At 44.4% G+C, this 19,451-nt stretch overlaps 1 protein-coding gene across 4 annotated transcripts in view; it reads left to right on the top strand.

Moving 5' to 3' along the window:
- Window positions 1-19,451, top strand: part of CDC14A (cell division cycle 14A) — a 129,475-nt gene that overhangs the window by 13,890 nt on the left and 96,134 nt on the right. For all 4 annotated transcript variants that reach the window (XM_066246747.1, XM_066246745.1, XM_066246748.1 and 1 more), the window contains one exon: window positions 13,797-13,872. In XM_066246747.1, coding sequence (XP_066102844.1) covers window positions 13,797-13,872 — 76 coding nt within the window. The remainder of the gene's footprint in view (window positions 1-13,796; window positions 13,873-19,451) is intronic.

Here is a 19,451-nt window from a genome sequence, read left to right as displayed (position 1 = left end):
ATATATTCAAAGATAACAAGTCCAGGTTATCTTGTCGTTCAATTATGTTGCATACCCACCACCCAAAGTCAGATTATCCTCTGTTACCTTCTATCTTGTTTTCTTTGTGCCCCTCCCACCCCCTATCCCTCTCCCATTCCCCCCTCCCCCCCGTAACCACCACACTCTTATCAATGTCTCTTAGTTTCACTATTATGTCCCACCTACGTATGGAATAATACAGTTCCTGTTTTTTTCTGATTTACTTATTTCGCTTCGTATCATGTTATCAAGATCCCACCATTTTGCTGTAAATGTTCCGAAGTCATCATTTCTTATGGCTGAGTAGTATTCCATAGTGTATATGTGCCACATCTTCTTTATCCAGTCATCTATTGATGGGCTTTTTGGTTGTTTCCATGTCCTGGCCACTGTGAACAATGCTGCAATAAACATGGGGCTGCATGTGTCTTTACGTATCAATGTTTCTGAGTTTTGGGGATATATACCCAGTAGAGGGATTGCTGGGTCATAAGGTAGTTCTATTTTCAGTTTTTTGAGGAACCACCATACTTTCTTCCATAATGGTTGTACTACTTTACATTCCCACCAACAGTGTAAGAGGGTTCCTTTTTCTCCACAGCCTCTCCAACATTTGCTATTACCTGACTTGCTAATAACAGCTAATCGAACAGGTGTGAGGTGGTATCTCATTGCCGTTTTGATTTGCATTTCTCTAATAGCTAAAGAAGATGAGCATCTTTTCATATATCTGTTGGCCATTTGTATTTCTTCCTGGGAGAAGTGTCTATTCATATCCTCTTCCCATTTTTTTATTGGATTGTTTGTTTGTTTGTTGTTGAGTTTTATGAGTTCTTTGTATATTTTGGATATTAGGCCCTTATCTGAGCTGTTGTTTGAAAATATCATTTCCCATTTAGTTGGCTTTCTGTTTATTTTGTTATCAGTTTCCCTTGCTGAGCAAAAACTTCTTAGTCTGATGTAGTCCCATTCATTAATTTTTGCCTTCACTTCTCTTGCCATTGGAGTCAAATTCATAAAATGCTCTTTAAAACCCAGGTCCATGAGTTGAGTACCTATGTCTTCTTCTATGTACTTAATTGTTTCAGGTCTTATGTTTAGATCTTTGATCCATTTTGAGTTAATTTTTGTACAGGGGGAGAGACTGTAGTCCAGTTTCATTCTTTTGCATGTGGCTTTCCAGTTTTCCCAGCACCATTTATTGAAGAGGCTTTCTTTTCTCCATTGTGTGTTGTTGGCCCCTTTATCAAAAATTATTTGACTATATATATGTGGTTTTATTTCTGGACTTTCTATTCTGTTCCATTGGTCTGAGTGTCTATTTTTCTGCCAATACCATGCTGTTTTGATTGTCGTGGCCCTATAATAGAGTTTGAAGTCAGGTATTGTTATGCCCCCAGCTTCATTCTTTTTCTTTAGGATTGCTTTGGCTATTCGGGGTTTTTTATAGTTCCATATAAATCTGATGATTTTTTGCTCTATTTCTTTAAAAAATGTCATTGGGATTTTGATGGGAATTGCATTAAATTTGTATATTGCTTTGGGTAATATAGCCATCTTGATTATATTTATTCTTCCTAGCCAAGAACAAGGTATATTCTTCCATCTCATTATATCTTTTTCGATTTCCCTTAACAATGGTTTATAGTTTTCATTATATAAGTCCTTTACATTCTTTGTTATGTTTATTCCTAAGTATTTTATTTTTTTTGTTGCAATCGTGAAGGGGATTATTCTTTTGAGTTCCTTCTCAGTTGTTTCATTGTTGGCATATAGAAAGGCTATTGACTTCTGTATGTTAATTTTGTATCCTGCGACCTTACTGTATTGGCTTATTGTTTCTAGTAGTCTTTTTGTGGATTCTTTGGGGTTTTCGATGTATAGGATCATATCATCTGCAAAAAGTGATACCTTTACTTCTTCTTTTCCGATATGGATGCCTTTTATTTCTTTGTCTTGTCTGATTGCTCTGGCTAGAACCTCTAGTACCACATTAAATAAGAGTGGAGAGAGTGGACAACCCTGTCTTGTTCCTGATTTAAGGGGGAAAGCCTTCAGTTTAGTGCCATTTAATATGATGTTAGCTGATGGTTTATCATATATGGCCTTTATCATGTTGAGATATTTTCCTTCTATACCCATTTTGTTGAGAGTCTTAAACATAAAATTGTGTTGTATTTTATCGAAAGCCTTTTCTGCGTCTATTGATAAGATCATGTGGTTTTTGTTCTTTGTTTTGTTGATATGGTGTATTACGTTAACCGTTTTGCGTATGTTGAACCATCCTTGAGATTCTGGGATGAATCCCACTTGATCATGATGTATTATTTTTTTAATATGTTGTTGTATTCGATTTGCTAGTATTTTGTTTAGTATTTTAGCATCTGTATTCATTAGAGATATTGGTCTGTAGTTTTCTTTTTTTGTGCCATCCTTGCCTGGTTTTGGTATGAGGGTTATGTTGGCCTCATAAAATGTGTTTGGAAGTATTGCTTCTTCTTCAATTTTTTGGAAGACTTTGAGTAGAATAGGAACCAAGTCTTCTTTGAATGTTTGATAAAATTCGCTGGTATAGCCATCAGGGCCTGGACTTTTATTTTTGGGGAGGTTTTTAATGGTTTTTTCTATTTCTTCTCTACTGATAGGTCTGTTTAGGCTTTCTGCTTCTTCTTGACTCAGTCTAGGAAGGTTGTATTGTTCTAGGAATTTATCCATTTCTTCTAGGTTGTTGAATTTAGTGGCATAAAGTTTTTCATAGTATTCTACAATAATTCTTTGTATAGCTACGGTGTCCGTGGTGATTTCTCCTCTTTCATTTTGGATTTTGTTTATATGAGTTCTTTCTCTTTTTTCCTTGGTAAGTCTTGCCAAGGGTTTGTCAATTTTGTTGATCTTTTCAAAGAACCAGCTCCTTGTTCTATTAATTTTTTCTATAGTTTTTCTGTTCTCCAATTCATTTATTTCTGCTCTGATTTTTATTATCTCCTTTCTTCGGCTGGTTTTGGGTTGTCTTTGTTCTTCTTTTTCTAGTTCCTTAAGGTGTGAAGTTAAGTGGTTCACTTGGGCTCTCTCTTGTTTGTTCATATATGCCTGAAGTGATATGAACTTCCCTCTTATCACTGCTTTTGCTGCATCCCATAGATTCTGATATGTCGTATTGTCATTTTCATTAGTCTGTATATATCTTTTGATCTCTGCACTTATTTCTTCTTTGACCCATTCATTTTTTAAAAGTATGTTGTTTAGTTTCCACATTTTTGTGGGACTTTTTTCCTCTTTTTTGCAGTTGAATTGTAGTTTCAAGGCTTTATGATCAGAAAATATGCTTGGTACAACTTCAATTTTTCTGAATTTGCTGATATTGTTTTTGTGGCCCAACATATGGTCAATTCTTGAGAATGATCCATGTACACTGGAGAAAAATGTATACTCAGTCACTTTGGGATGAAATGTCCTGTAGATGTCTATCATATCCAGGTGCTCTAGTGTTTTGTTTAAGGCCACTATGTCTTTGTTGATTCTCTGTTTGGATGACCGATCTAGAACCGTCAGCGGTGTATTGAGGTCTCCAAGTATGATTGTATTTTTGTCAGTTTTTGTTTTAAGATCATTAAGTAGCTGTCTTATATATTTTGGTGCTCCTTGGTTTGGTGCATATATATTAAGAATTGTTATGTCTTCTTGATTCAGTGTCCCCTTAGCCATTATGAAATGGCCATTTTTGTCTCTAAGTACTTTTCCTGTCTTGTAGTCAGCATTATCCGATATGAGTATTGCTACACCTGCTTTTTTTTGGATGTTATTTGCTTGGAGTATTGTTTTCCAGCCTTTCACTTTGAATTTGTTTTTATCCTTGTTACTTAGATGAGTTTCCTGTAGGCAGCATACAGTTGGATTTTCTTTTTTAATCCATTCTGCTACTCTGTGCCTTTTTATTGGTGAGTTTAATCCATTTACATTTAGTGTAATTATTGATACTTGTGAGTTCCCTATTGCCATTTTATATCTTGCTTTCTGTTAGTTTTGTGTCTTGTTTGATCCTTCTCTTTCGTTTTTCTATCTTTTGTTTTTATTTGGTTGTATTCCATACATCTTTCCTCTGTTGCTATCTTTTTTATCTCATGTGCTTCTGTGGTGGTTTTTTCAATGGTGGTTACCTTTGAGTAATGAAAAGGGTCCCTACCCTGTTCATTGTAGCGAACTATTTTGTGAGTACTTTTGCACTCCATCGTCCTTTGCTACTGTTAATCTCCGTCTTCTCCCCCTCTTTCTTTTTGTTGTTGTCACATTTTAAATTTGGTTTTATTGTGTTCTTCTTGGAGCGTTTACTTGTGGCTCTGTTTTTTTTTTGTTCTTTGTATCTGATTGGAGAACTCCCTTTAGTAATTCCTGGAGTGGGGGTTTTCTGATGATAAATTCCCTCATCTTTTCTGTATCTGTGAATGTTTTTATTTCTCCTTCGTATTTGAAGGATAGCTTTGATGGGTATAGTATTCGTGGCTGAAAGTTCCTCTCTTTCAGGACTTTAAATATTGGGGTCCACTCTCTTCTAGCTTGTAGAGTTTCTGCTGAGAAATCTGATGATAATCTAATGGGCCTTCCTTTATATGTTGTATTCTTCTTTTCCCTGGCTGCCTTGAGAATTTTTTCTTTGCTGTTGGTTTGTGTCAATTTCATTATGATATGCCTTGGAGTAGGTTTGTTGGGGTTAAGAAAACTTGGAGTTCTGTTTGCTTCTTGAACTTGAGGCTTTAGTTCTTTCCACAGGCTTGGGAAGTCTCATCAATTATTTGTTTAAGTATGTTCTCCATTCCATTTTCTCTCTCTTCTCCCTCTGATATACCTATTATTCTTATGTTATTCTTTTTGATGGAGTCAGATAATTCTTGTAGGGCTATCTCATTTTTTTAAATTTTTGAGTCTCTTTCTTCTTCTCTCTGTTGTGCCTCAAGTTGCTTGTCTTCTATTTCACTAATCCTCTCTTCTATCTGACCTGTTCTATTAGCTAAGCTTGTTACTTCGTTTTTCAGCTCGTTAATTGAGTTTTTCATCTCTGTTTGATTTGTTTTTATAGTTTCAATTTCCTTGGACATATATTCTTTGTGTTCATGGAGTTGTTTTCTGAGCTCCCTATATTGCCTTTCTGTGTTTTCTTGTATATCTCGGAGGATTTTTAGGATTTCTATCTTGAATTCTCTGTCATTTAGCTCCAAGGTTTCCAATATATTAAATTTTTTCTCCATAGATTTTTCCTCATCTAGCTGTGTTACCTCTCTTTCTTTTGTATCCATGATATTCGATTTTCTCTTCCTTAATGGCATCTGAGGGTGGTTTTGTTGATAGTATTAATGAGATTTAATAAAGAATAAAAAGTTAAAAAAAAAATAAAAAAATAACAAATCGAAAAGAGTTGTTTTTTTTAAAAAAATTAATAATGAAATAAACAAAAATAAAATAAAATAAAAATTTTTAAAAAAAGGAAATTATTCCCCCCCTCTTTTTTTTCCTCTCCTCTCCTCTCCCCTCTTTCTTGAGAAAATCTTGTGGTGGACTGTGAGTTATAACAAACAATGCCTGTGATGGAGGGCCTGAATTGGGGAAAAGTAATAAAGGGGCAAAAAAGAGAGAAAGAAAAAAAAAAAAAAAAAAAAAAAGGAAAAGAAAAAAAAAAAGAAAAAAGAAAAAAGAAAAAAAAATAGCGTATGGACCCACAAAAAGCAAATAAGGAAAAAATTTGGGTCAAGAATAAAATGATTTGCTTTTAGGTGTTGGTTTTTTAAGAGTTATGATGAGAGGAATAAGAGGAAAATGGAAAAATGGGGGGACAAATTAAAAACTTACTATTGTATTTAGTGGAACAAGAACTAGATAATATGGAGAGCCAGGGATGGGAGCACTGCTAGTGAGTTAAAAAGATGAAGTAAAAACCCCCCAAAATGCCACAAACATAGGTTTGAGTCCCAGATAAGATAATTTGTTTGTTATTGAGGTTTGAATGAGAGATGTAAAGGAGAAAGGAAGAAAGTAATATAGAGGGAGAAAAGAAAGAGAGAGAGAGAAAAAAAGAGGGAACCACTAAAAGAAGAAAAAAGAAAGGAGAGAGAGAGAAAGAGTTAAGGGTTTTGGAGTGCAACCCTCATAGAGAGAAAGGAAGAGAAGAGAAATGATAATGGGAGATGTAACACTTATGGGTAGTGTAGTTCAAGGAGAGGAGAGAGTAAGACCGGTAGAGAGTTAATCGGCCAAATTGGAGGAGGAAAAAAAAGTCTCAAGAATGAAGATAAGAGAAACAAACGAACAAATATAATAAAATGGGATAGGTTATAAAGTCTGCAGATTATTCTTGATTTTGAGAGGTTATCTTCTTGCTTTTTCTTTTCTCTCCCTCTTCCTGGTCGGTGACTCTGTACCCCGGGTTCTGCCCCTTTGGCACGCTCAGGTAGAGGTTTGCAGTTGATAAGTCTCTATGGCAATGTCATGTATTATGCTTTATTCTCGTTGGGAGTTGAGGCTCATTAGCATTTATAGGCTCCGACAGTGAGAGAGTCCGTGTTCCTGGAGCCTTTCTCCTAGTCTTTCCTTCCTCAATTAGTAGCCTGATAGTCCAGGTATGGGGTTGCTGCTGCCTCTGCCTGGATAGTAAGAGGCTCAAATTGCTGGCAACTCCCCACTCTATTTCCACTCAGCACAGGGCTCTGGGTAAGGCTCAGTCAGTCAGAGCTGCTAGCATAATCAGGTGGGCTTTCCGCCCACTCAAAGACCACTGGCTCTGCCACTCTGTCCGGTAACACAAGCGGGCGCCCACTTCCGGGGCGCTTGGAGGAAACTTTCACTCACTGTCTGCAACCAGGATATCCGGCCAGCAGTCACACACTCTGAGTGAAACCCCCAACCGCAGGGAAAAGTTGCAGCGTTGGAATTGAGTCTCGCTCCGTCCCCGTGTGCGGCTTTTGCAAGGCGCTGGGGCGGCCCGAGATTCCGCTTTGGCCCACACAAAGGCCCCTGACTCTGCCCCTCTCTGCGATAACACGGGCGCGCACTGCGGAAGCACTCGGAGGAATCGCTCACTCCTTATCTGCGCGCGCACACCAGGATATGAGGCCGGCCGCGGTTCCCTCTGAGTAAAACCCTCACCAGCACGGAAAATCTCCACCGTTGGAAGTAGTTCTCACTCCCTCCCGTGCGTGGCTTTCCCAGGGCGCTGGGGCTGCCCAGAGACTCTGCCCTCAGCCCACAGAAAGGCCTCTGACCCTGCCTCTCCGTGGGGCAACACGGGCACCCACTTCCGCGGCTTAGGAAGAAATCTCTCTTCCACTAACTGCGCACCGACCAGGAGACCGGGTAAAATGGCCGCTCCGCTTGTCTTTCTTTGTTTGGGTTTAGCGCAAGTGTTAGCTTGTATTGCCCGGGTTGCCACAGGATCAGATTTTCCTCGGCTTGGATCTCTGAGCCACAGCCTGGTTCGGCCGTTTTTGCTGCGGCGGTCTGGATCTATTCACCCCCTTTGCCCGCCTCAGTTTCTATATTCACAGTTACCAGAGAAAGCCGCCCTGTTTAGGTTAGTGAGGAAGGCGGAGCATTTCTTACTCCCTATTTCCTTCGGGGTTTGGTTATATATTTAGCCAATTTTTCACTCAATCATACCTTTGGGTGTATTGCGAAGAATCTGGAAGCTCCAAGTATAGGTTTTTCTGTTTCTGGTTGAAGGTCTTGTTGAGTTTTGGGGGAGATTTATCGGTATCGCTTCCTACTCCGCCATTACTCTGACGTCATCCGCTCGTGTAACTTTTATTACAGTGTATAGTTACAATTGTTCTATTTTGTTGTTGTTGCTGTTAGTCACCTACTGTGTCAAATTTATAAATTCGACTTTATCACGGGTATGTATGTCTAGGAAAAAACCCTAGTATATAGAGGGTTCGATACTATCTGTGACTTCAGGCATCCACTGGCGGGAGTGTGTGTGTGTGTGTCTAAGAACGTGTCCCCTGCAGATAAGGGGGGGGGGCTTCTGTACTCTGAGTTAAGGACCTATTGTTGGGTTAGCTTTTGGCATTACTGTCAATGTACCAGTCACTGGTACAGTCTTCCGCCTCTGGTCAGTCTGCTGAGCCTAATATACTACGGGCATAGGACCCACACATCACGTTTTTTTTGGCCTTTGGTACAAAATAAGAGTAAATAGACTGAGTGAGCCTGAGACTCTTGTAAACACAGCCAAGGGCACGGGCTGTACGGCAGGCTTTGGCAGGAACAATACGACTTTGTTCTTTTGGGGGCTGGCTTCTGATTCTCCCTTCCACTCCGGATTGCAATTTCTGAATCGGGGCTCCTCGTGTAACTGATGTCCTATTCTATACATTCCTTGTAAGGAATTACCATAGCATTTTCATGAATCCTGGTGGTCAGAGGGTATTGATTCTCTGCAACTGAATTAATCTGAAATGTTAGAATTTTTTTTTTCTTTTCCCTGAGACGAAAACATTGAGAAAGGTCTCGTGTAGGAAGCTGGGAATGGTGGGCTTGTAAAACCCTGCCCTTCACGGATCAGGAGGCGGGCTCTGTCCCACCTGCCCTCTGCCGGGCGCCTGCTGCTCTCAGAGACCGAAAGGAGAGGCGCAGGGTGATTTCAACTCGGCAACGCTCTCACAGAACCCAGGGGCCCCTAAGACGAGTGGGGCTGGGGTGATGTGTGGTCGGGGGGCGGTCTCTGTAGATTGGGGGTTGCCTCTGGGGCAGGCCACCGTGGGAGCAAGCCAGGAACAAAGGTGCAGGTTGCAGGGGGAGACCAGGGTGGGTGCTCCTGACCTTTCCCGGCACCAGCCCTGGGGGATCTCGCGGGACTCCACAGTGTAGGGTCCGGTGGGCAGCGGAAGGACATTAACCCAATATTCAGACATTGTGCTCTGAAGGGCAGACCTGCGAGTTCTTTGGAAACGCCTACCCACAGAGCCTGGCCTCCGGGGTGGAGTCGCCTGTGTGGGTGAATGGAGGAGGGTGGAGGTAGGGTGCCGGGGGTGGGGGTGGGGTGGGGTGGGGAAGAAGCCTGGGAGGAAGGAAGTGTGTCCGCAGCTGAGACCTGAGTAGGTGTTATCTGGGCCAGGGAGGGTGGTGAGGTGCTGCAGCCTGAGGCAAGGGCTAAAACAGGTGGCTGGGCTGGAGTTCACTAGTCAGAAGATGTCGGACATAGTGCCAAAGGAGGCCCCAAAGATACAGGTTGGGGCTGTGCCACCCTGGGCCTCACCGGCAATGGGTAGGGTTTTGGTTTTAATTGCAGGAGCTTAGAGTGGCAGTGTGATCACCTGTGTCTTCTAGAGCCACTCTTTTCCTCTCCGGAGCCTCAGCTGCTTTACAAGATGCGAGGAGGGTGAATCCGTCCTCCTGACTTCTTCCCGAGCTACCTGTACCCGGTCTGCACAGCCCTCTCGCCCCCGCCGCCCGCCGTTGGCAAAGGGGTTAATTTCCGCTGCCTGAGAAGGTTTCCGTGGGAGTGAAGTTAATTTTACCAGTGCATTCCTGAAGACTTCTTTTGTTTTCCTTAATCAGAGTCTCCAAGGGGGTTGTCATTAATTGACTTGCTCCAAAGAGGCGAGTCACAGCATTCCGGACCCTGATGTTTGGACGGTTCCTTAATACCACCTAGTCTGTTGTTTTGGCTTCGAAGGCCAAACCCATTTCACAAAGAGCAGCTGCTGAAGCCTTCTGTGACCCCGCTGTCTGCCCCGCTGACGTCCAAACCTGTAGGGAAAGGTTGTAAGAGTCGCTCTGAGCCCAACGGAGGACTTAGGCAGAGAAGGACAGTTTTGCAGCTTTTCTGCCTTTGAATGAAGGCGGGACTCCTTGAGGTGGGAGACAGCAGGGGTGGGGGGGAGTGGGGGGGTCGGATTACAGGATAGCTGACAAGATGATGTGCTCTCTTGAGGGTCAATACCCCCCTTGAGGGGTATCGTTTCTGGTATTTCAAAGGTGTGCTAACCTAGATGCACAAGGACAAGGGACCTGTCTGCCTTAGCACCTTTCCCTGCGGAAGTTATAAGCGCGTAGAGGGGATAAACCAGGGGTCCCCAAACTTTTTACACAGGGGGCCAGTTCACTGTCCCTCAGACTGTTGGAGGGCCGGACTATAAAAAAAACTATGAACAAATCCCTATGCACACTGCACATATCTTATTTTAAAGTAAAAAAACAAAACGGGAACAAATACAATATTTAAAATAAAGAACAAGTAAATTTAAATCAACAAAACTGACCAGTATTTCAATGGGAACTATGCTCCTCTCGCTGACCACCAATGAAAGAGGTGCCCCTTCCGGAAGTGCGGTGGGGGCCAGATAAACGGCCTTAGGGGGCCGCATGCGGCCCGCGGGCTGTAGTTTGGGGACCCCTGGGATAAATGGTGATGGGAGGAGACGTGGCTTGGGTGGGGGGGGGCACACAGTACGGTGGACAGACGTGTACTGTAGAGTTTTGCACCTGAAACCTGTATCGCCCCAATCCGTTCAATTAAAAAATAAAAAGAAGAAGAAGAAGTTAGATACCTAGGCTGTGACTATCCACCGTGACCTGCCCGGTTAGGAATCTGTGACCAGATCATCCTGTAAAGTTACTTTCCACAGGACCCTTTTTTTCATCCACAATATGATGTATAAATTATATATGATAACATATGCATATAATGGTCTATAATATATACAATGGCCAGAAGTGTGATGTGATATGATGTGATATATAGCTAGTATAGATAATACCAGGAAAGAGCTCGAGACGCTCTCTGCTTCAGCAGTCTCCTTTGCTAGGCAGGGATGAGGAGCCCCAGAGAGGCCAGGACCCCAGTGCAGGGACACGGAGCGTTCCAGTCGGGACTAGGCCCCCCAGCTGCCCAGTGGTCCTTAGTGTTCGTCAGACTCTGTGACGGACGTGGCCCCGGGGGGTCTTCTCAGACGTGCTGGTGTGCAGTCTCTCCTCCCAGGAGGCCACCATCAATGGGGACTGTGATTTAGTCTATACGGGACGGACTTGAGCAAAAACTCGGACCGTGCTTAGATCTTAGATTTGCGTTTGCTGAGCAATCCCGGCCTTTTTTGAAATGGGATGATTCTGAGTTTCAGCTATGCATCAGAGCTTTGTCCTCTGACCGGAGGGCCGCTGATAATGCTCTGGTGATAGGGAACATATTTGGGGTGTGTGTGTGTGTGTGTGTGTGTGTGTAGCCCAGAGGGCAGAGGCGATTTAACCGCGGGCACGCGGGGCACTCGCCCTGGGCCCCGACTTCTGGAGGGCCCCGCAAAACCCCAACTTTTTCCTAAGGTAAGGGGTCCAATATTCTCTTCTGTGCCCGGGGCCTCAACCAACCTTAATCCACCTCTGCCAGAGGGCTGTGCTGATTAATCTCACCCAAATTTTATACGTGTCCACACACACACACCCCTCACTGAGCGTATATCACACAGGAATAATACATTTACTTGGCGTCTCATTGGGTGGCGAGCTCCTTGTGGATCAGGGAATGGCGGTGGGCAGGCTTTTGGGAAATAACTTGTGGGAGGGAATGAATGAATAGACAAAGAATGTCAGCAGTGCTGGTGAAACACTGCACGGCTAGCAGAGTTGGCATGCCTTGTTTTTCATTCTCTTTTTAAAGCAGTTAAATCTTGTTTGTTTGGATTTTTTTTTTTTTTGCATGGTCAGCGCTCTTAGATTAATATGTTCACCGGCCCTGCCTTGCGCAGAGTTGGCGGCGGTCATCAATTTTGTTCAACGAATGAGTATTGCTTGGAATGTAGTTTATCTTCTGGCTAAGGAGTTGAAATTTTTCAGATGAAACTTCTGATATGCAAAATAGGGTACTGCTTTAAGCGATGATTCCTCTGGGAATGAATCCACTTAAGTTGGAGTTTGTTCCAAAAAAATAAAACCCCAATGAACAACAAAATCAACTAGGGGAGGAACATTGGTTCATTCATTCTTTCGTGTGGAGGGGAAGCAGGAGGAACTCGGAAGTGATAAAAGAATAGATCCCTGGTTTTTCTGCTCAGGTGAGATCAGATCCCTCCTCTCTCTTCCCCACCCAAGACAGAGTGGGAGTCCTTGTTTGGCTGTGGGTCTGGAGGCTCCGTCCTGGGAAACGCCAGGCTGGAGGACACTGTCCAGTGTGGCTGACTGCGGGCAGAGCTGTCCACCGAGCTCTCAGGTTCCCCACGGGGCTGAGGTCTCCTCCCCGTTCCGCTGTCCCCAGGTTAACAACCTTGTGTTTTCCTTCTCCCTCAGCGCCTATACTGTTTTACTGCCTTGGCTCCGCCCTAGCTCATTTGACTTATTATTATTATTTTTATTGATTTTAGAGACAGAGAGATATCAATTTGTTGCTCCACCCAATTATACACTCATTGGTTGATTCTTGTATCAAAGCTGTGGGGATTGAACCTGCAACCTTAACAAATTGAGAGGGTGCTGTAACCAAAGGACAGTAGAATGAAATCTATGATAGCGTAATTTGGGTAGCAGAAAAAATGAAATCAAACGATTCCCTCAAAATGAGGTGTTTTTTTTTTGACTATATATATATATATGAAATTTAATATTTATAGATAGTAAAGATATGGTCCAGTCTAAATTGAAACTGAACGTATGCAAATACTATCTCTGAGCGAGAGGTTTGCTCCGTAGCTGGACAGGTAAGATCTGCATTGAAGAAGGTAACTCACGGCATGTGGTACTGCACATAGGGGGTCGGCCGGCTGGACTGGCTGGGTGGTGACCTCTGGGAACCTGGAGAGAGGGGCCTTGTTTTCTAAGGTTGGGCTCCGGATGATTGGGCAGGGGAGAGAGCGAATTTAATAGTGGGAAGGTGGAAAGAAAGGGGTCTAAACTTCTGTTGCTGAAGTAGGCCTGGGGAAGGAAGGGGGTGACCTGGAGTAGTAGCTCATCTGATGTATGAAAATTAAATGAATGTTGATTTCTTGCCCTGCGGTGACTCGGGGGCTTCATGCCTGGGGTGACCCGGAGAGGCACAAGGTCTTCGGTCTGGAGGGCTGATTGGATTGGACGATGGGTTGAAGTTTAGACCTTCTGAGTTCCGGGTGCGGGGAGGACCTAGGAGGTGCAGCAGCAGGTGGTGGAAGATGGCAAGGATGGGGGGTGGGTCTCAGGGTAGGAGCTGTTTTCCACGGGGTTCTGCGGGGTCATATGGAGTCAGCCGTGGTTGATCTGCAGGCCGAGGACTGTCCCCTTGGAGAGGTCACAGGGCGGAGAGAGGGAGACAAGCCCGTGTGTCGTACGTCACAGAGGGTGCGAGGAGCACGGGACAGAGGCCGCTCGCTGGCTTTCAGACGCTTGAGAGCTGAGAGCCAGGTCTGAGTGGAGCAGGTGGACCTGGAGCCCAGGGAAGGGCCCACGAGCCGTATGATGGAGAAGGTGATGAAGAGGTAAAACCAGGAAGTGCAAGCCACATGCGTGTTCTGTACACGCGGTTCTTTCATTGCCTGCTTTTCAATCCCTCCACTTCGGGTCCTGGCAGGGAGATAAAAGGAGGTGGAATTCAAAACTATCCAATTAGCTCCCTGTTGAGAGATGGGTTACGAACACTGGAGGGGGTACCAGGAGGGTGAAACCATCAGTTACTTGGATTCCTATTGAACCAGTTATGAACGGACCCTTCTTCCTGAAGATAATTGAAATGTGATCGCAGCTTTTAATAAAAATAAAACGAGCATAGATGTGACTTTTTTGCATTTTTTTTTTTTTACTAACTACTATTTTTTTTTTTTTAAACTCAGTTTCTATGCAGATTTTGGACCTCTGAACTTGGCAATGCTGTACAGATACTGCTGTAAACTAAACAAGAAACTAAAAGTGAGTATAGTGGTAGCATCTACATTTTGGTGTTAAAAACCTGAACTGTGAGCCCTGACCCAACGGGGAGAGCTGGGCACACGGCCCTTTAGTTAGGGGACGTTGACCTCTGGGAGTTTATGTGAGTAGTTCGCGCAGAAGTTGAAACTGATCTTCCTCCCCCCTGCCCCCTGCCCCCTGCCACACACACAAAGGACATGTTAACCTCTTTCATTTTTCAGGATGACTCGACACACGAGCTGAGTGAAGTCACTGGAACAGTGACCTAAGAGGCACGGAAACCTTTTTAGGTTGTCATTAATGAGTCTATCAGATTCCCTCGCAGGGTGATTCTCCCGAGACCTGCAGGTCTGCTGCTAGGCGGGGTTCCCAGGTGGCGAAGGGGCTCACGGTGGCTCGGCTGGGGCCCTGGAGCCTACGTTTTCCTGTCCGAACAAGGTTAAAATGTTTGCGTATTTCTTGAATGCCGTCTCTGTAGCATTAAACCGCCAGGAGAGAGCGACCACTTAAGAGATGGTGGAGCATAAATTTTACCTGTGAGGACAGAACTTGGGTCAGACATTCAATATTCCTCTCTATTTTTGAGTTTACGTGTCACTTTTTTTTTCTTCCCTCTCTCTCTTAAGCTCTAACCATCAGTAAGGAAGAGTGGCATTTGCATTTCTCGTTTTGGTAAGCTCGTTTCATCGCATAGCAAGAAATGTTTGTCTCTTCCTTTCCTTTATCTAAATGTGGATCTTAAATGTTTCAGTTTGGGAGGTGAAATGCTACAGAGCATCCTCCTAAGGATAACCGCTAAGTTATAATGCTGGAGTCGTTTGTTCTTTCTGCTGGGTCAAGCTGTACCTGGTGTGACCACACAGGACTTTGTCTATATTGGCTGCTTAGCGCTTATCTTTCGCTTTGATTTTTTTTTTTTTTATTGCACTGAGGTATAAAAGACCATCTCCTGTGGAGAATTTCCTGTAAGATGGTTTGTATTTATGACTTGACACATTTTTGCCATTCAGCTCAAAATGCCCGATGGCCACGGAATGCCGCCAAAGAGATGGTCAAAAGTCAGTAATCGTATAACGTAAGATCTGTTGCCGTCACCCTTTTAAGGAGTTCATTGGTCAAGTACTGTCTGACTGGAAAAGATAGGTAAATTCCTTTCACTAAAACTGACTTTCATTTTTTCAGAAAAGAAGCTACTGCCTAGAGTTTAGAAATTTTTGTCATCACCAAGGAAGTACATAATATCCCAACAAGGATTTCCTATATAAATGTAAAATGGACTTATAATGGGTGAATTAATGAGGGTGGGAGGATTCATAAGTAATTCGAACCCATGTCTTCTTGGAGAAGCTAGGAATTTCTTTGCTTTCTTGATCAGCCCTGTTAGTATGTACTCGGTATGAACCGGGTAACATAATGGACAGTTTGGAACCTGACTGACCACTTGGAGGGTTCGAAGAGAAAGGACTCGTTATTAGGAAAAGAAAATTCCTGTCTGACTCCCTGTTCCGCTCACAGCAGTTACACAAGTAGACGTATTGAGTAAGACTGTTTTTCTGCTGCAGTCTCTGCTGAGCAGCACGGATAAGTGGATACCCGGGCTCGTTGTGATGTGTTTTTGTTTGCAAAGCTTTCCTTCCACATTATGAAAGTTTAATAAAGTTCAGGGAGTCCCCTCGGTTCATTTCATTGATCAGGTCATCTATGGGATGCCTAGAAGGACATTTCTAGCTTCAGTGCAATTAAGGGGGGGGGCACCCTGCGCTTTGCTGAGCGAACGCATTTTTTTCAAAACCCAAATGTCACTAAGTCCTGGGTCATCTCAAAGCATACCAAGTAGAGTCCCTAGATTAGGAAGAAAAAGCTGATCTTTGCCCATTTAACAGCTGCGATTGCTTCTGCCTTGAGGAGTCTTATTTCTTCAGCGCTAAATGGGGAATTATAGAGCTCTCACAGACAGGACTCTGTTAGAAAATATACATAAAAAGAGCTTAAAATAAATCGTAAAGTCCACTCAGCAGGAAGTGGCTCATGCACCGTGCGTGAGTTCTGACAGGAAGCCCAGTAAAGGCAGTTCTTCCACGAAGCTGATGAAACACCTCTGCCCCATGGCTGTCGTTTCCATACGAGACAGCTGCCCGATATAACTTTAGGAAAGGAAATGGCCATTGAGCCCCAGCTCCTGACCTCACAGGTGCAGAGAGGCAGGCCCAGGAGAGGCACGTGGGCTGCCCAGGGCTGCAGGGTAAAAAGTAGGGGCCGGGATTTAAGGCCCCTGACTGTGTTGTTTGCGTTCCTTCTCTCCACCTTTGGCTGTCTCTCTCCTTCCCATGCTCACGGACAGCCCCGCCTGATGAGGGATGTCACCTGGTCCCATTGCGGCCTCGCGGCCCGTCTGCCTCCTCTGCGCTGGTGGCCATCACCGTAGCCTCTCTGCTTCCCGAAACCCCGGCCTCGGCGTTCCTCCTCTGAATGCCTCTTCTCGTCTCACATCTCCCCGGGCTGGTTCTCACCCCTGTGGCGGCCCTAGACTTCCGTCTCAGACCCTCTGGGTCCATCCGCTCCCTGCTGAGGTCCCTTGCCTGCAGCCCATGGTCACCCGTTGTGGTTCCCCTGGAGGTCCTTGTCATACCGTCTGTCTTGCTGGCCTCGACTGTTCCCACCCTTGGCTTCTCTCCCAGGGGGTGACCTCATGCCCTCACTCCCTGATTCACGGAAGACGTCGGTGCCCCCGCCCTGCCTAGCCCAGCCCTTTACCCTGGAACGCACCGCTCCTCACGGTGGCATGTGACGCCCAGTCGGGCTGGAAGGCCCTTCCCTCTGGCTTAATGACTCCTTGTTCCTCAGACCTTGTTCGGGCACCACCGCTCCTGGGGAGCTTCTCCTTGTCCTTCCGGACGCGGGTGGAGGCACTTCCCTTGTCTTCCCACAGCCGTCTGGGCAGAAGTCCATTGCTGGTGAATTATAATTACTCTCTGTTTGCATCTGTCTTTCTCACTAGCCCAGGAGTGCCTACATGAAGGAGGCATGCCCTGGAGTCCTGTGATGCCAGTGCCCAGCACAGGGGCACCAAACACACAGAACCGTCCGTTGACCTTGACTTCCAGGTCCTCTGCTGTCCTCCCCCCACAGCCTGCCCTCAGGGGTTTTATATCTCACTTTTACCATCCTTCCTTACTGCACCTGCCCTAATGACATATATATATATATATTTTTTGTATTTTTCTGAAGTGAGAAGCAGGGAGGCAGAGAGACAGACTCCCGCATGCACCCCACAGGGATCCACCTGGCATGACCACCAGGGGGCGATGCTCTGCCCATCTGGGGCATTGCTCCGTTGCAACCAGAGCCATTCTAGTGCCTGAAGTGGAGGCCATGGAGCCATCCTCAGCACCTGGGCAAACTTTGCTCCAATGGAGCCTTGGTTGTGGGAGGGGAAGAGAGAGACAGAGAGAAAGAAGAGGGGGAAGGGTGGAGAAGCAAATGGGCGCTTCTCCTGTGCGCCCTGGCCGGGAATTGAATCCGGGACTTCCACACGCCGGGCCAATGCTCTACCACTGAACCAACCGGCCAGGGCCCCTAATGACATCTTAAATGCCCGACCTCCTGGCATTTACTGGGTCCCCAAACTCCTTCACTGCTCTGAGGAATTTGGCAGTGTTTTAAGTACAGACAACTTCTTTGCATTCTCCGATGTGGTGTCCTAGCTGCTTCAGGCTCCTTTGATTTCCTACTTGGGCAAGTTTTACTTCTGATGAAGCTTTTATGACTTACCCTCCCTCTAGCTGATGCCTTGTGTGGACAGGTACTCTTTCACAGGGCATTCTCTTCCAAAACTAAATTTCTTCTTTTTTGTATGTCAGAAGGGATTGTTTCAAGTTGATGCTTTGAGGTGGTGATTTGTTGCTGTTTTTTTTTGTTGTTGTTGTTTTTTTTGGTGTGTCTGTCAGTGGGCATTTTATTCCCAGTGGCTTTCATTTTAATTATGTGGATTAGAATGAAAAATTCTCCATCATGCATCTGCTCAGAATTAAAAACGTTTTTTGAAAAGAAAAAAAACCCAAAATAGAAACCACCATCACCAACACAAAAAAAAACCCTGTTTCTGATTTTAAACTATACATTAAAATGTTTAAGGGCAAGAATCAGGTAGTAATGGGTTGTTGTTTGCTGTTTCTGGTCAGTCATCAGCATAATGAGGGGACTAGTCAGAAGAAGGAAGATGCATTGCAGTGAGAACCCTTTGTAAAACTGTGTGTGTATTCCTTGATGTGAAATGTCAGCCATGATTGATTGGCGAGACCAGCAATTATCAATCTGGTATTTCAAGGGCTTCAAAAAACTCCTGAAGTTACGAGACAGATTTGGTGTGTATTTACATTTTTCTTTAGAGAGGATCACAACTTTGAAACAGGTTCTTGAAAGTGGTTTTTGGCACAGGCAACAAGGGTAGAATTACACTGCTCACAAAAATTAGGGGATCAAGGACCGTGCAGATCGTCCAGGACTTTCAGCCTTTTGTACAGTGCATTTTCCACCAATGAAATCAAAGTTGGTTTTGCATCTCATTTGCATAATCCAGCACCTTTCTTTGACTTGTTTGCTTTTCTGCTGTTCTTGTTTAATAATAAAAAAAATCAAATGCTTTTTTTTTTATCACTTCCTATTCATTTTGAAATATCCCCTAATTTTTGTGAGCAGTATATAAAACCTTTTTATAAGAGAAGGCTGCACTTTCAAGAGACACAGTGGTATTTAAAAAAACCCAGAATATACCTTCTTCACACTTAATCATTTAAGACAATCTTTGTTACCGATTCAATAATCTGAAGGTTTCATAAACGTGATATGACGACTCAACCAGCTTTTTCTAAAAGAGTCAATACCGTGTTAGCTGTGGCTTTCACTTTTACTCAGAGAAAAGGGGACATTTTCAAGGGCAAGGACTTTTTTTTTTTTCTTTTCTAAAATACCCGCTCTGATGAATCAACAGGCCAATTACAGCGCTCTTGAGGACTATTTTTAAAGGCCTGAAAGCATATTGACAGAAGGGTAATTTTAAAAGCACAAAAGAGTCGCCGTAGCCCTTTCAGGGTGAAACGGGGGTGGGGGTGGGCATGGTGAAATGGACGATTGTATGGGAGCCCCCGCGCTCCTGGCCGAGGGGTGGGGGCTCCGAGAATGTCCCTGTTGCTGGGTGAGTCAGTGCAGTAACCCTACCTGGTCACCGGGCACCGCCCCAGTGTCGGGTGGTTGTACACAGAACTCTTTTCATACAATGACCAGAACCGCCCTCTTGTTATAACCACAGAAACGTGTAGAAATTTCTTCACGTTTTCCTCTTTCAGGTGGGGGGACGTTAAAAAGAGCAAGCCACGTTCTAAAGGCAGTTCATGTGGTTTAAAGCAGTGTCAGCGGTTGGAGGAAGCGTTTAATTCACCTTTGCGAGGCAGGGGACCCTTCCCACCATGCGGAAATCCCCCAGGCAAGGAACGCCCCTTTTACAGAGAATCCCCCAATGCCTTGCGCCATAGCATCAGCCTGATCCAATGATGTTCGTGGGCCACTTTTCTCTGACATGT

Source organism: Saccopteryx bilineata, chromosome 11, assembly GCF_036850765.1.
Source record: "Saccopteryx bilineata isolate mSacBil1 chromosome 11, mSacBil1_pri_phased_curated, whole genome shotgun sequence".
NCBI lineage: Eukaryota > Metazoa > Chordata > Mammalia > Chiroptera > Emballonuridae > Saccopteryx > Saccopteryx bilineata.
The sequence above is the reverse complement of the archived record's forward strand: the minus strand, read 5'-3'. Positions and strand labels throughout refer to the sequence as shown.